At 35.4% G+C, this 15,095-nt stretch overlaps 2 protein-coding genes across 3 annotated transcripts; one reads left to right on the top strand and one right to left on the bottom strand.

Moving 5' to 3' along the window:
- Positions 1-421: 421 nt before the first annotated feature.
- On the bottom strand, positions 422-6,901 carry spz5 (spatzle 5 Toll-1 receptor). 2 transcript variants are annotated; one of them, XM_011055734.2, is made up of 8 exons: positions 6,247-6,901; positions 5,958-6,163; positions 5,226-5,380; positions 3,626-3,715; positions 2,877-3,008; positions 2,575-2,730; positions 1,809-2,051; positions 422-1,539 (listed from the first exon to the last, which is right to left on the bottom strand). In XM_011055734.2, the coding sequence occupies exons 2-8, from the start codon at positions 5,985-5,987 to the stop codon at positions 1,368-1,370; spliced, it is 978 nt and encodes a 325-aa protein (XP_011054036.1). In that variant the 5' UTR covers positions 5,988-6,163; positions 6,247-6,901; the 3' UTR covers positions 422-1,367. The 2 variants fall into 2 exon arrangements, with proteins under 2 accessions (XP_011054036.1, XP_087267061.1); XM_087410935.1 differs by lacking the exon at positions 6,247-6,901 and having other exon boundaries at positions 5,958-6,226.
- A 765-nt stretch (positions 6,902-7,666) lies between these two features.
- Positions 7,667-13,251, top strand: LOC105145858 (endoplasmic reticulum transmembrane helix translocase). Its single transcript, XM_011055730.2, has 18 exons — positions 7,667-8,167; positions 8,404-8,669; positions 8,755-8,983; positions 9,067-9,220; positions 9,292-9,444; positions 9,529-9,711; positions 9,778-9,915; positions 10,123-10,243; positions 10,328-10,482; positions 10,556-10,731; positions 10,810-11,049; positions 11,145-11,360; positions 11,432-11,621; positions 11,688-11,939; positions 12,007-12,343; positions 12,407-12,569; positions 12,650-12,793; positions 12,887-13,251. The coding sequence occupies exons 1-18, from the start codon at positions 7,904-7,906 to the stop codon at positions 12,992-12,994; spliced, it is 3,489 nt and encodes a 1,162-aa protein (XP_011054032.1). The 5' UTR covers positions 7,667-7,903; the 3' UTR covers positions 12,995-13,251.
- Positions 13,252-15,095: the final 1,844 nt, after the last annotated feature.

Here is a 15,095-nt window from a genome sequence, read left to right as displayed (position 1 = left end):
CATCAAAAGCATAATCATTGTCGTTATTATTCAAAGTTACGAGTGACATTCTGCGTCGTATCAAAGTTATGATAAGGATTTCGTAGGTACGTGAAAATTGTCAGAAAACGGCGTGAAAAGGGTCGTATTACATTCTCCATAACATTTCCGCGTGAAACTTGCGCGTGTCTGACCTCCAGTTTCTCCCCCGTCCTTCGGCCTTCATCCCTCTTTTTGTTCGTCCTTTTTGAACGCAAGTTGCGAAATCGAGATTCTTTATTTTACACCCTCTGGAATCTTTCTTTGCATTCTTCGAACATTAGTATATCTATCTTGATAAGGTATCATGATTAATATTGCGATGTTTCATGCAACATTAGGCAAAGAAGTCGATAAATTATTTAGTACGATAAATCGTCATAACAAACAATCGATTTATCCATTTTATGTAACTTCAAATAATAATTTATTTCAAAGATATCTTTTAAACAATAATTCCTTTTTTCTTTACTGAACATTTTATACGATTTACAGTAAAATGATTATTTTTACTGAACACAGCGACATAGGTAAATCATAAACGACAAAGGTAAATGAATTGTCTTCGTTATTCATTCGCATATTAATATCACGTAGAAAAGATTTGCTGTTATATTATATAATTACGAGATTTTCTTCCGCCGTCCTTTTCTCATTGAAGTACTTATATTGTATAAATAATCTTAACATACAACTATTTGTTTTGAAACATCCCCTAAATAAAATTCTCACATATTGTTGAAACAAAAAAAATAACATTAATTAAAAACTATACGTAGAATTAATAATCTGTGATAATAGCGCGCAATTTCGCGATCTATCTCTGTAGAATGCTTAATGAATCAGTGATCGAGGATGCTAAAACATAAATAAAAAATATTCGAGATGATTTTGCTATAATCAATAAAGTATATAAAAGATTCGTATATATAAGTATTTAAATGTACGATGCGAGTAATGATATCGGTATAGCGACATCTCTCGCTGAAAGATTTTCCATCTATCAATCGCAGAGAAACACGTTGAGTGCGTTCATTGACGCATTTAACAGAATTATGCTGTTCGTGATTCGCAATTAACAATTGCAATTAACGATAAACTGACAACGTGTATCCGCCTCTGTCTTACACCGCTGGTAATACGTGTCGCGATACACACTTTTACTCGGGTACACACCGTTCATAGAACACTACATTATCGGTATCCACTTTCAATGCTGTTGCCAGGCGCGCTCTATGTCGCAAAATTACAATCGTGAAGAGACTAACGTACACGACCGCATTTAATAGCGTTTACCCCCTGAAATTAACCCTTTCACGCTATAGCACGACGCCGTAGTCGCAGTATCCTTAGAAATTCGGTATGATCTGGCACGAGCAACCGTGTGGAAACCAGAATAAATCGGTGTAAAGTCGATTTCCGCTTCCCTCGAGTGCGACTAGTCTCTTTTGCACGAATTGTTGCTGGCATCTACTCTTGTACCCCTCCGGAATGGAGCATATACCGTCGCACACGTCATTCCTAAAAGCACAAAGAGAGGATTGATATTTTCTCATTCTCGGCCTTTCTTAAGTTCATCATCTGATACGATGGTTCTAATGTGACATAAAAACATGACCTCTCCAGAATTAATATCACTTAGAGTAAACGTGAAAATTAAAAGTAAAACGCAAATTAAATTAGAGTGATTTCTCTACAAATATTACAAGTATCCATCGTGGCCCTCTGTGTTAGATTCATTGTTAAGACAAAAAAGACAACACAAACACTAATTCTCTGAGCATACTTACAAACATTTCTCACTTCTGACGAGCTGCGAATACTTGTTTTGTCCAGGAATGTTAACAACATACATCCAATTACCCTCTTTGTTCAAAGCGGCTCGAGGAGCGATATATTGGGCTCGTGTGGGACACAGAGAGATGATTTCCGAATCCGACTGCCTTTTTACTCGGTCGCCCTTAAGTTTTGCGTATCCCAATAACGGGTTTACGCTGTAACTTCGCGGTGCTATCTTGTCACCTCGCGAATACCTATTATTTAAGACAAGGTATAAATATATACAGTGAGTGCAAAGAGTATACGTACAGCTGATCTTTTTTATAAAAATCTTTTTGGAAAAAAATAAACACTAATTAATAATTTTATACAATGAATACGTTTCGTTTTAATGTAGAATAGAATTTATTTATCTTAGCTTACGTTACCAAAAGGGACTTCCGTCCTAATATAAACAAGAGACCTTTGCATGTGCCTGATTTTAAAAACTAAATTTCTCGACTGTACGAATACTTTTTGTACATCCAAACAATGTTTCATTTTCGTTTATTTTTAAGATAACATGTTTTAATTATTACATTTTAGATCAAATAATTTTAGAAAAGGAACTGATTATTTTATTTTTTTGTGAATAAATTGCTAATTGATGTTTACTTTTTAAAAATAAGATTTTTGAAAAAGATATCTGTACGAATATTTTTTGCACTCACTGTATATATAGTAGGCGTATGCAAGGAGAAGTCATCATTTTTAACTTCTCCGTGTGATATTTCGTACCTATTCGTCAGCCACGATTGGTTTGACTCAAATACGTTTATAGATTCTTGCGAATGGGCACGCTCGATTTGTCGTTGGATGTCGTGATGATACTTCAACGTTACTTCCGGAAGAAAAGGATTTCTTTGCAAGTATGGCGATGCAGAATATTTGTAACTACAATTCGACAAATCGAAATTCTAACTTCGTACATTAATATCATTTTAGTTTGCTTGTATCATTTGTATCTTTTCATCTAATTTCATCTCATCTCGTACAGATAATATAAATAATTTGATATATGAACATGTAATAAACTTTACCCATGATAACGACTATTATTGGATGGAGGTCCATACACTGGAGCTGGCTCTCCTCCAAGAGGAGACTGCGAGTATAATTGACTATCGTCTTGTCGTGGATAATCATAGCCTTGATTATAATCCGGTGGAGAACTTAGAAATGATAATAAAAAGGATATATGCAAAGACATCAATAACATTCAAATAAATAATTGAGACGTATCTAAGCAAAATATTATGCCATTTTGTAATTTTCCAAGTAAAAGAAAAAACTCATTTTCTTGAAAACTACTTCAAAAATTATCGTAATAGCTAAAGATAGGAATAATCAGTCTCTGCAAAAGATTTAAATTTTTAATTCTAATTTTTAAAAAATCGTGTTAAATTTGTTAAAAATTCAAATGTAAGTTAAAGTAAAAATGCAAATCAAAACGTTACTTTCCAAATAAAAATGTCAGTCAAAACATTGTAAGTCCAAGTAAAAATGCCAATTGCACAATGGACATACAACGTTTATATGTGTAAACTCTCCGTTTATAGCACTTTTCAAATATGTGATAGAACACAATATTTACAGTTCATGCAATAAAATATATTTTTACAATTTTGACACTTAAAATGTTTTGTTGTGACACATCTCAATTATATAATATGTCAACGTCTCTAATGATAAAAATGAGTAAGTTATTCGTACTTATCTGAGTCTCTTGTGTGTATAAGTTTCTTTTACATATATATATCACAATATTCCAGTTGTACTGAAAATATACCTGTAAGCGTTAAAATCATTGCGGGATTCATCTTGCAGCGCGGTGTTAAAGTCGAAGCTGCATTTGTCGACGAGAAACTTGATGAGTTGTCTAAAAAAAAAAAAAAAAGGAAAAGAAAAATAAAAAGGAAAAAGAAAGAAACCGTTACCTCTGCCGAGAATACAATGCGTTGATAAAAACGGGTAATGCATTCTCTCGAGGATATTACATTCGACCTTTGGCCTCGCGCGCGAGCAGAGATCTTGCTGCAACGCATATCAAAGATACCGCCCATTCTGTCTCTCGACTGGACAACGACCAAGATTCGTCTCTCTTCCAGGTTGACAAAAGGTTATTTACGCAGGTGCGTTCTCAATTGGGCATTGCGCAACTGTGTTAGGTCTGAGCAAGCATTAGTGAGGCGAGATGCAGTATGTTTTGTTTGCGGCGAAATGACACGCGCGACGTCGCGCCGTGAGCGATAGCTAAGCCGACTTGAGTCAGCAATTTGATATTGTCAGTCTAATTGACCGTTGCTCAGGTCTTTCTTACGCATGTATATTGGAAGTGATAGCTGTCGTAGTCCCAAGTTTCTCCAATTCAAATTATTCACCTTGCTGCGGTAGGATCATTGCAACTTGTCGAAAAAAAAACCCTATCTTATTTCACTATACGGCGCTGAAAGATTCTGAAATTGCACGAGACAGTATTAGCAATATTTCTGAATTGTTAAAAAAAAAAAAATTTGTTTTGTACGTTAAAATATCGCGATTTTTATTTGTGCACTGTCCGCTTCATTAATTATTTCCTGCAAATTTGTCCACAATCTTGTACGATTCGCGAATGCTAGATACGAGTGTTATCTATTGAAATATTTGAAGTCGTTTCGAAAGAACAATTTGTCTAGTGGAGAAGAAAGAAAAAAATCGGCGTTTTTGATGAGGTTCGATTTAGGACTACTATAACGGCCCAATAATTATTCAACAAAGTATGATCGCGCCAAGGCCATGGTCATGGTACGCTGAGCAACGATCTCATGGACGTTCTTGCATTATAGTTGCCGCTCACTTTACGTAACTCACCCTAACATCTTCAGAATAGGAGTGAAAGTGCACGCAAAAATTTAGGAAATCGACTTACAGTCGAATTGCATGTGTAGCAGGAGAACAGCACAAGCGGAGAGTAACTAACGAACGCTCGAACATTTCGTGTCTATGATTCCATTGCGGCAAAGATGGAGTTCTCTCGGATCACGTTTATCAAAAACGAAAGACAAAAATCATTTTATGCTAAGCGAGAGTCTAGCATAAAAAATTGGTTGTGCAAAGCTATTAAGGCAAAACTCGATGCTTTCGAGAAACGGATTCTCACTTCAAAGAAAGAGAAGAGAGTTAGCAGACTTTCCCCTCCAGAAGTTTTTCTCAACGTGTGCGTCGGTCATTTGTATGCATGGAAGAAGGCGGAAGATGGACATAGTGGACGCGGCGAAAGGAATATTAACAATTGAAAATGGGTCGACCGGATCATCGCAGATTTCCACTTGTTGCGTTACCATTCGCCGCCGGCTGGACAGCGATATTTTTAGGAGAAAAGAGGGACGAGGAGTACGAAGGGCACTTACCGAGGATAATGATCTGGGGTTTCGCAGAAGGTCTGCCCCGGTGGCGCGCATTGGGGGGTGAGTCCTGGAGGCGCGGGTACGAAGGGTTCGTACTGCGGCCGACCTGGACATCCGTACTCCGTACAAGGTTCACCCCAGGTAACCATTAAGAAAAACTGTTGGTACAAACAAGACATCACAATACAGACATCATAATAATATGATTCAGAAGAAGACGTACTTTGAAATATTAAAAGGTGCCTATTTTTTAATTTCTTTCTCGATTATTAAGTTTGTATATGTAAAAATATTCATTTCCTTTGTATACGTATGTAAAAATATAGTTTACGCACATTTTGCATTTACGATCAAATACACATAGATGAAACACGAGATCTTCACTAGTGTTGACTAAGCGCAATGTATAATGTGGGACCAGTTATTGTGAAATATTGCACCGACTTGTAATTGATCGCTTATCAGGATACTTCCTGTACTATGCCTATGGTATAAACGCGTGCTTTTTACGACGGTATTAATCGGCTCTGATTCAGCCTACACGTAATTCGATCGACAGATAAAAATGCGTTAGCTATTAATCAAGATGAGTCAATGCGGAAATCGCGATTAGAAAGATGTACAACGTACAATTAATAGAAAGAACGTTACATCATATTTAAATACAGCTTCTTAGATATTCTACTATGATCGGCGATTGATTATTTTTAATATTATGTTAGACCGATCACTTACGATTGATATTAGATGCCACGCGAACGCCATTTCGATCTATCGTTATGATTCACCCCTTCGTGATAGAACCTTCTCTCCTGTAGTGAGCACGGCAGGTGTCTCGGCAGGAAGGAGGCCGCGAAGTCACTTAATTGGCATCGCGTGCTGATCAATCGCCGTGCCAATGTCACCGCCGATAAACGATAACCCGACCCGACCCAGGATTGCTACTCAGATGGATGATCGTAAGAGACAGAAAACCCCCATTAAGGACAAAATCAAATTGAGTTCTGCGTTCGATATATTATACCTTTTTATGAATTTTTCAGATAAACGACAGCTTCTGTTCGTTGGCCGAATCTCGTTCCGCGTTGACTTTGCGGACTTTAAGAGATTTGCCGAAAGAAGGCAAATCTTAATCCAATTCGGGATTGATCACCCGTCTTCTCTAGACGCTACTGTTGTTGCAATGCGCGTGGCTCGTTGTCGCACCGACTATGATAGAGTATGGGTTAATGAGCGTCCATAATGAGCGTCTTTCCACTTTTGGCCAGCGTGATTCGAAAGTGTCCACGACACTGGGTCCAGATACTGGCGTGATTCGGTTCTACGCGCCGCGAGTCTACCTAGCAACGTGAGATACGTGGGTATACCTGTGCGTTGGCCCCTTCCTCGGGCGACGTGCACGAGTTCTGTGGTGCTCAGGGTGGGGTAGGCGGACACATACTTTCACTGGAATACGTGCGGCGAGGGATTCATCGACCTTATGACAGCGTGAACTAAGGTTTTTTCTCCGGATGACACGGATACATCTTGATTATGTGACGGAGCTAGTGCGTCAGGAAAGAGAAAGAGAAATGCTATTTCTTATACTGAAGCTCAGTATAGTAAAGTTTAGTAGACAGAAATCGTTAAAATTTCTTTTCTTTTACACGAGATATATGCATATACGTGTCTCTCATTGTAAGTTCTTAAGAAGATAGATTGCCTTTTAGTGAAAATTTGAAATCATTCGTTGTAAGATAACAACGACAAATATTTAAAAATTGAGCGAAAGTAACGTTAAATACATTGAATATTCTTGTTTTAATAAAATAGTTGATCTAAAAAATTAAGTTATATTAAGAAGGAAATATTATAAGGAAATTAAATATTTGGTTCAAATATTGAAAATATTCCCTTATATTTTCTTTAAATACATATAGTAGTTCGAAATATCTGGTCGTTACTTACAGGGCATTCAGTAATCTAAAATAAAAAAAGTAGTCTTATAATTGCAGAGGGGAGAAAGACATCATTACATAATTATGTTTTATTATTATTTGGAATTTTTATTTGGAACTCCATCTCTATAATATTTTGAATATTATAGAGTCAATTTTTTTTACGATACATAAAAATTGCTGCTAAAACATTATAATATAAGGATTTAAATAATCATTTGCGTTTATTGCAGACAGAATTACGACTAGAATATAAAAATGAATCATTTTTTATGATTCAGAAAGATAAAGCGGCCTACATGAATTCCTTCATTTGGCTTAATCTACGAAAATTAACATTCAAATATAGCGGTTTTACAGCCATGTTCATTTTTAGGTTGGAGTTGCGCTTGTGATACTCATGATGGCGCTTGAAGTGCATGCTCGCATTTAGCACAGGACTGTGTTATCTACTGAGAAATACTCATGTTAGGACTGCTAAGTTGTATCTGCCGCATTAGAGTTGCTGACACATTCTCATCCATTCCAACTTTTAACATAACCCTCCCTGCGGCAACAGTCGGCTCGTTCATTCTCTTGGAATCTCTGCATATGCGAAACGCGATTACCCAGCTCGCGTTATATTGCCCGAACGGATCGTGTGTTTAAAGGGGATCTCCTGATGTGAATGGTGCTTAAAGTTTGTTGGTCGCTAAAACGTTTCTTGCCCGTTGTGACGACTTGTTAATCGTTGTCGGCGTAATCATGGCGGCGACCTCCTCACGAGTAGATGATCTCGTGCAATCTGTCAGCTTGCACAATCCACGAAAATGGATGTTCAATGGTTACATCCTGCCCTTCGTGATGCTACAGTCCTTGTGGATCTACTGTTGGATCTTCGTTTATGGCGTTGACGAATATTATGACGCGGGCCTGGTGGGCATCGCAGCGATCGGCGTGCTGCAGATTTTTCTGTGCTTATGCTGTCAATGGTCGGTGCACATCCATACGTTCATAAACTGCAGCTCCGTAAGTGGCAATTATCCTTCAATTTGCCTCAAATAACGGGCACGTGGCTCTTCGTGGCCTCAATATGTTCTATAACTTGGTAGCCATTTGAACGCCCGGTCGTCTGCTAGATTCGGTCACGTGACATCTCGGCGGTACATTCGAACATCGCGAAAGATGAGCCTTGAGCATGGAATCTCACTTGAGCGTTTTGTTTTGCGATATTCCTTTCTTCTATTCCGTAAATAAAATTTCAGGAGGAAGATCCACACAAAGCCAGGATAGTTAAAGTAGTTCCCACCCCAAACAACGGCAGCTCGGAGCTGATTTCATTACATCACACGGATGAACAGGAACCTTGGTTCATTTTTCAAAAGACAAAATATTACTGGGACCCGGATAAAAGATCATTCAGAGGGTTGCAGTTCCCAATCAATCATTCCGTGAAACATTATTCTGAATGGAAAGGGTATCTGGATCAAAACGAAATTAAGAAAGCAGAGGAAAAATATGGGAAAAACAAGTATAGTGTGAACAATTCCTTGCATCAATTCCTTGCAAGGCATCTTTTATCTCGCTGAAAATATTGTTTTTTTTTTTTACTCTAGATTGGACATGGTTGTACCAGAATTCTGGGAGCTCTTTAAAGAGCGCGCTATTGCTCCGTTCTTCGTATTTCAAGTATTCTGTGTGGCACTATGGTGCTTAGATAAATATTGGTATTATAGTATCTTTACATTGATCATGCTTATCATGTTTGAGTGTACACTGGTGCAACAACAATTAAGAAATATGGCCGAGATTCGTAAAATGGGCAATAAACCTTACATGATAATGGTATGAATACGAATACTGTTTGCTTGCGATTTGCTTATTTCGGGCCACGCAATTTCGTTCACGCTTATTTTTTTTTCTTTTAGGTGTATAGAAATAGACGATGGCGCTCATCATTTACAGACCAACTAGTTCCTGGAGATATTGTCTCTATTACAAGGCCTCAACATGATAATTTAGTGCCATGCGATATGTTGCTTTTGCGAGGCCCCTGCGTGGTTGACGAAAGCATGTTAACAGGTACTTTAAACAAGCTAGTAATGTGTTTAAACAGACATTGATCATAGCAACTGAAAGAGAGAAATGTTTAGGTGAATCTGTACCTCAAATGAAAGAACCTATAGAAGATATTGACGGAAATAGAATTATAGATATCGAAGGAGATGATAAACTTCACGTGCTTTTCGGTGGTACAAAAGTTGTACAGCATACACCTCCTAGCAAAACTACTCCCGGTCTTCGAGGTATTATTAATAAATTTTATTTTTCATTTATAACGTTCTCACTCACTTTATTATTGTTTACAACATTAATGCATGATATTACAGCGACCGATAATGGGTGCATTGCTTACGTATTACGTACCGGCTTTTCCACGTCACAAGGAAAACTTTTAAGAACGATATTGTTCGGCGTTAAACGCGTTACAGCCAATAATTTAGAAACTTTCGGCTTCATTCTATTCTTACTTATTTTTGCAATTGCTGCCGCCGCATATGTTTGGATCAAAGGTAATTCAATTACATATAAGAGTGAGAACTATGATAAATATTTACATATACAAATTTCGATTTTAGGCAGCGAGGATCCTACAAGGAACAAATATAAATTATTTTTGGAATGTACATTAATTTTGACATCTGTTGTACCACCAGAGTTACCTATAGAATTATCTCTGGCTGTAAACACGTCTCTGGTAGCTCTATCCAAATTAGGTAAAATAGATTTACTTTACGAAAGCTTAAGGATGTAAAACATTATGAAAAAATTATAAATTTTTCTATTGCATTTTAAAGTAATACGAAAAGTTTGATAGCGATTTAAGAACTTGAGTCAAAAATAATTTCAATAAGAAATATATGTAATACATCTTTAATTTTCCTATGAAAATTACGCATGAAAATTGCTATGCCTCTTTGCAGGTGTATTCTGCACGGAACCGTTCAGGATTCCATTTGCCGGCAAAGTTGATATTTGTTGTTTCGATAAGACCGGTACACTTACTAGTGATAATTTGGTTGTAGAAGGTATCGCGGGGATGAAGTAAGAAACTACTATCCGTTTTATTGTCTTCGAATAATCTTTTGCGCTATTAGAAAAGGTGATTTTAATCTTTTACTTTTTAAGCGGTAAGCCAGACGTGGTCCAAATATCAGATGCACCTTTGGAGAGCATCCAAGTACTCGCCACGTGTCATTCTCTTGTTCAATTAGACGATGGTATCGTTGGAGATCCACTAGAAAAAGCAACTCTCAAAGCTATCAATTGGAATCTCACGAAAGGTAGATATAAATTTGCAAATAAAATACAATACAAACATATTAATACGCTACTTCATGCTAATGTTTCATTTAGGTGATTCTGTAATTCCTAAAAAAGGCAAATCTTCCGCATTGAAGATTGTACAGAGATATCATTTTTCATCAGCTTTGAAAAGAATGTGCGTTGTGGCTGGATATAATATTCCTGGAGCTTCAGACATACATTACATAGCTACGGTAAAAGGTGCGCCAGAAACATTGAAGAATATGGTGAGCAAAATAATATTTGTCCACAATTTTAATTGATTTTTGTGTTTGTTGTAATTGATATAATCTGTTTCATTTCAGTTATCTTCTGTGCCAGAAAATTACGATTCAATCTATTTGTCTCTTTCACGACGCGGTGCAAGAGTTCTCGCTTTGGGCTATCGAAAACTTACTGGTAGCTTCTCCTCTCAAGAGTTAAGAGAATTAACTCGTGAAAAGTTGGAGAATAATCTCACATTTGCGGGATTTGTCATCATCAGCTGTCCTCTTAAATCTGACTCGAAAGCTGTTATTAAAGAAATCGTCAATTCATCACATTCGGTATGTAGATGACGCTTTGTTGAGATGTTGAAAGAAAAGTTTCAAAAAAAATTTTACATAATTACCAAAAAAACGAGTTTTATATAATTATTTAGGTCGTGATGATAACGGGTGACAATCCTTTGACGGCTTGTCATGTAAGCCGCGAGCTACATTTCACGAAGAAACCTAGCACACTTATACTAACCAAAAATGATGGCGAATGGTTGTGGGAAAGCATAGACAAAAAGACGCAGCTCCCTCTAAGCATGAAAAATATTGAATCGCGAAAAGAGATCTGGAAAGAATATGCGCTTTGCGTGACGGGTGAAGTATGTAAATGAACAAAAATGTCGATTTTTTTTACAATGATCGTTTGTTATTGCATAATTAATTTTTCTAGGGTTTATCGTATCTGAAGGAAAAAGAACGGGGACTTCTTTGGAAACTCTTGCCGCACGTCATAATATTTGCACGATGTGCACCGAAGCAAAAAGAATTCATTATTATATCGTTACAATCTTTAGGTTATACGACGTTGATGTGCGGTGACGGAACGAATGATGTCGGAGCTTTGAAACACGCACAAGTGGGTAAGTTGACGAAAAGAGTGTGATAAAATTTGAATGTACTTGTTTTTCTTTCTTTTTCCTTGATAGGTGTCGCAATTTTGTCCAGTCCGTCTGTGGTTACTGAAAAGCGAGAAGATCCAAAGAACGATAATTTGATGTCGGCCATAAACAATGGGCCAAGAAATAATTCGAGAATGACATCGACGGGGTCTCGTGCAAAGCTGCAGAAGTTCTTGAAGGATATTGATAACGAGGTGCAAGAGCCACCCGTGATCGTGAAACTCGGCGACGCTTCCATCGCGGCTCCTTTTACTAGCAAAATGTCATCCATTCAATGCAGTAAGGATCACAGGATATTATTGAATTTATTTATTCCTCGGAAATACAAGTATTTGTATACTTGCAGTATGTCACGTGATCAAGCAGGGACGCTGCACACTGGTCACCACCTTGCAGATGTTCAAAATACTGGCGCTGAATGCACTCATACTCGCCTACAGCCAGTCAGTGTTGTATCTAGATGGAATCAAATTTAGTGATGCGCAGGCGACTTTGCAGGGCGTCCTTCTGGCGGCATGTTTCCTTTTTATCTCACGATCAAAACCGCTGAAAACTCTTTCGCAGCAAAGACCGCTACCAAATATCTTTAATTTATACACCATTGCAACTGTATTATTGCAATTTACTGTACATTTCATCTGTCTCGTTTATTTGGTGAAAAAAGCTACGATTTTATCTCCAAAGTAAGTTGTATTAATCGGAATCATTTGACCGTCATTATGTTCTTCAAATTACTTCTTTTACAGGGATGATAAATTGGCAACCATCTTTAATACTACCAATGAAGTGAATTCATTAGACGGAAATGACAGTATTGAGGAAGAGCCGTTTGAGGCAAATTTAATTAATAGTACTGTATACATAATCGCAATGTGCTTTCAAGTTTCTACTTTTGCTATAAATTATCGAGTAAGTTGTCCATTATATTTTATTATCCAATTAAAATGTATCATTATACGACAAACACTAATTATATTACGTTCTATCAGGGCAAGCCATTCATGGAAAGTTTAACACAAAATAGAACTCTCTTGTTCAGTCTCGTGGGCAATTTTGCCGTTATTTTATTACTAGCTTGTGGATTCTTACCGAATTTCGCGATGCAGTTCGAGATTGTAGACTTTCCAAGCCAAGTAAGTTTTGCGCGCAAGTACATAACTAAAATTAATTTATTTGCCGTTGAATCTATTTGCCACATATGTATTTATAATATTTGCGTGTTGCAGTTCCGTACGACACTGGTTCAAATACTAGTCGCGGACTTTGTCTTCGCGTATATAGTCGACAGAGCTTGCCTATGCCTCTTTGGCGAAGGAAGACAACACAAACTGTGATGAACTATCTTTTATCGATTACAGACTGCATTGAAGTTCTTTCTATGTAACTTTTGTTACTGATCTTGTTCCACGTTAAGAACTGACAATTTTTATATTTAAGAATCGATAATGTACCTGTGAATACACATAAATTATTTATCTCCGTGCGTATTTGGTATTTTATGTCGTATGTTTTCCTTTATTTTGTTTTCTCTATTCATATATTCTGTATAAAAATATAATGTGAAAATATAAATATATGCATCTGATCATTACTCGCCTAATTGTTTACTCTGTATAGTAACTTTTTCTTCGTGGAACAAGAAACAGCACTCTGGCGATCATTATTTATTGTCGATAAAGGTATTACTCATGTTCGATATTCCTTAATAATTATTTCTGTAATAATCATATTGTCTTTATATATATATATATATATATATATATATATATATATATATATGTCAATGACACAGAACAAATTTCATGGACAATTTTAATATTTCATCAATATATTAAAACAAATATTGATCGCTTGAGAAAAAAAAATGCGTGTATATATGTTGTAGATAACGATTCTACTTTTTTTCACAGTGCAATATTCGCACTTAGTGCAAGTTTCGAACACAGATATAGACATATAAATTTATATATAAATTTATATATAAATTTATATATAAATTTATATAAATTTATATAAATTTATATAGACATATTTTATACAAAAATTCACACAGAATGCTCACAAGGTTGTAACTAAAACTTATTTGTAATTGAACAAATGAAACACGAAAAGCTTACGCGAATAACTTTGGTAATTGCAGTATGATTATACGTAGCAGTTTTATACATCAAAGATTACATTCCATTTCGATGATGTTGTATGTTGCGTAAAACATTTCGTTTGCAAATTAAGCATAATTGTTAGCCTTTAAATTCAAATTACAATGCAATTATTTTAATATTATATTTCATTATATTTCACAGAAGGAATAAAGTGAAAGAATAACGTTCGTTTATTGATATATCGTGAATCGAACTAAGTGTAATTGTACATTTATAATAATATTAATAAAGAAAATGTTCATTCAAAATGATTATTGCAATTCTTTTTCAAATTGATATTAACATGTTAAAACATTAAAAGTGCAGTTAAAATTCAGAAGATAACGTAAAAAGAAACTAACTTAATTGATATAATTCATTTAATTTATATTTAAATGGCTAAAGAGATTTGCTATAAAAAAAAATTATATCGATGTTGCAAGGAGAGAATTATTTATCATTTGCCATATTCGGAGAGGTTATCATTTTTTATTCTACAGATTCGCATTTAAGCATCAAAACTGTTCGACGACAAAACAATCCTTACAGTTTCGATTTTGTTTACGCAATCATTTTGAATTGACATCAGAAAATTTCTTCTTGCAATCTACAACAAATTCATTTTTTTGCATACCACTACGCATATTTAATAATAATTAAACTAGTGAAGATATCTAAGACTCCTTGGCGGAAAAATTTTTACGAAAAACTATATAGATTGAGACAAAATCTTAGAAATTTTTAATTTTTCATAGATGTAATGGAACGTATAGTAGGGGTGTTTGTTTGAAAAATCAAGAAATCCTCTGTCATTTTCGTATATATGTCTTCTGACGCCATATTATAAGTTTTTATGAAACATATTTTCATATCTTGTGTATTATGAATATCTACAAAAAACTGAGAATTTCTAAGATAAACGAACCTCACTTTACGTTACTTATACTTTACTTTCTACAAATTTCTATGAAAAACAAAAAATCTTAATCTATGTAGTTTTTCTATACTTTTTCGTAAAAATTTTGTCCATCAGGATTCTCATTTTGATTCATATATACTAATAAATAGCAAAAAAATTAATTTTGACTGTTTTTTAGTTAACATGAAGTTTCGAAAGATGTACAAATTCTAGAAGAGCTATAATTAAGGCGGAAACGAGTAACATATGGAGAAATATCGGAAATATAAGAGAAATTGTAATTAAAAAAATAAATTTTATTACATTTTATTTGATAAAAAATTGTTAAATAAGATTAAAATATTAATCTTATTTAATATCTTTGTAATTAAGCAA

Source organism: Acromyrmex echinatior, chromosome 11 (genome assembly GCF_024713525.1).
Source record: "Acromyrmex echinatior isolate Ae372 chromosome 11, ASM2471352v2, whole genome shotgun sequence".
NCBI classification, from domain to species: Eukaryota; Metazoa; Arthropoda; class Insecta; order Hymenoptera; family Formicidae; genus Acromyrmex; species Acromyrmex echinatior.
The sequence above is the reverse complement of the archived record's forward strand: the minus strand, read 5'-3'. Positions and strand labels throughout refer to the sequence as shown.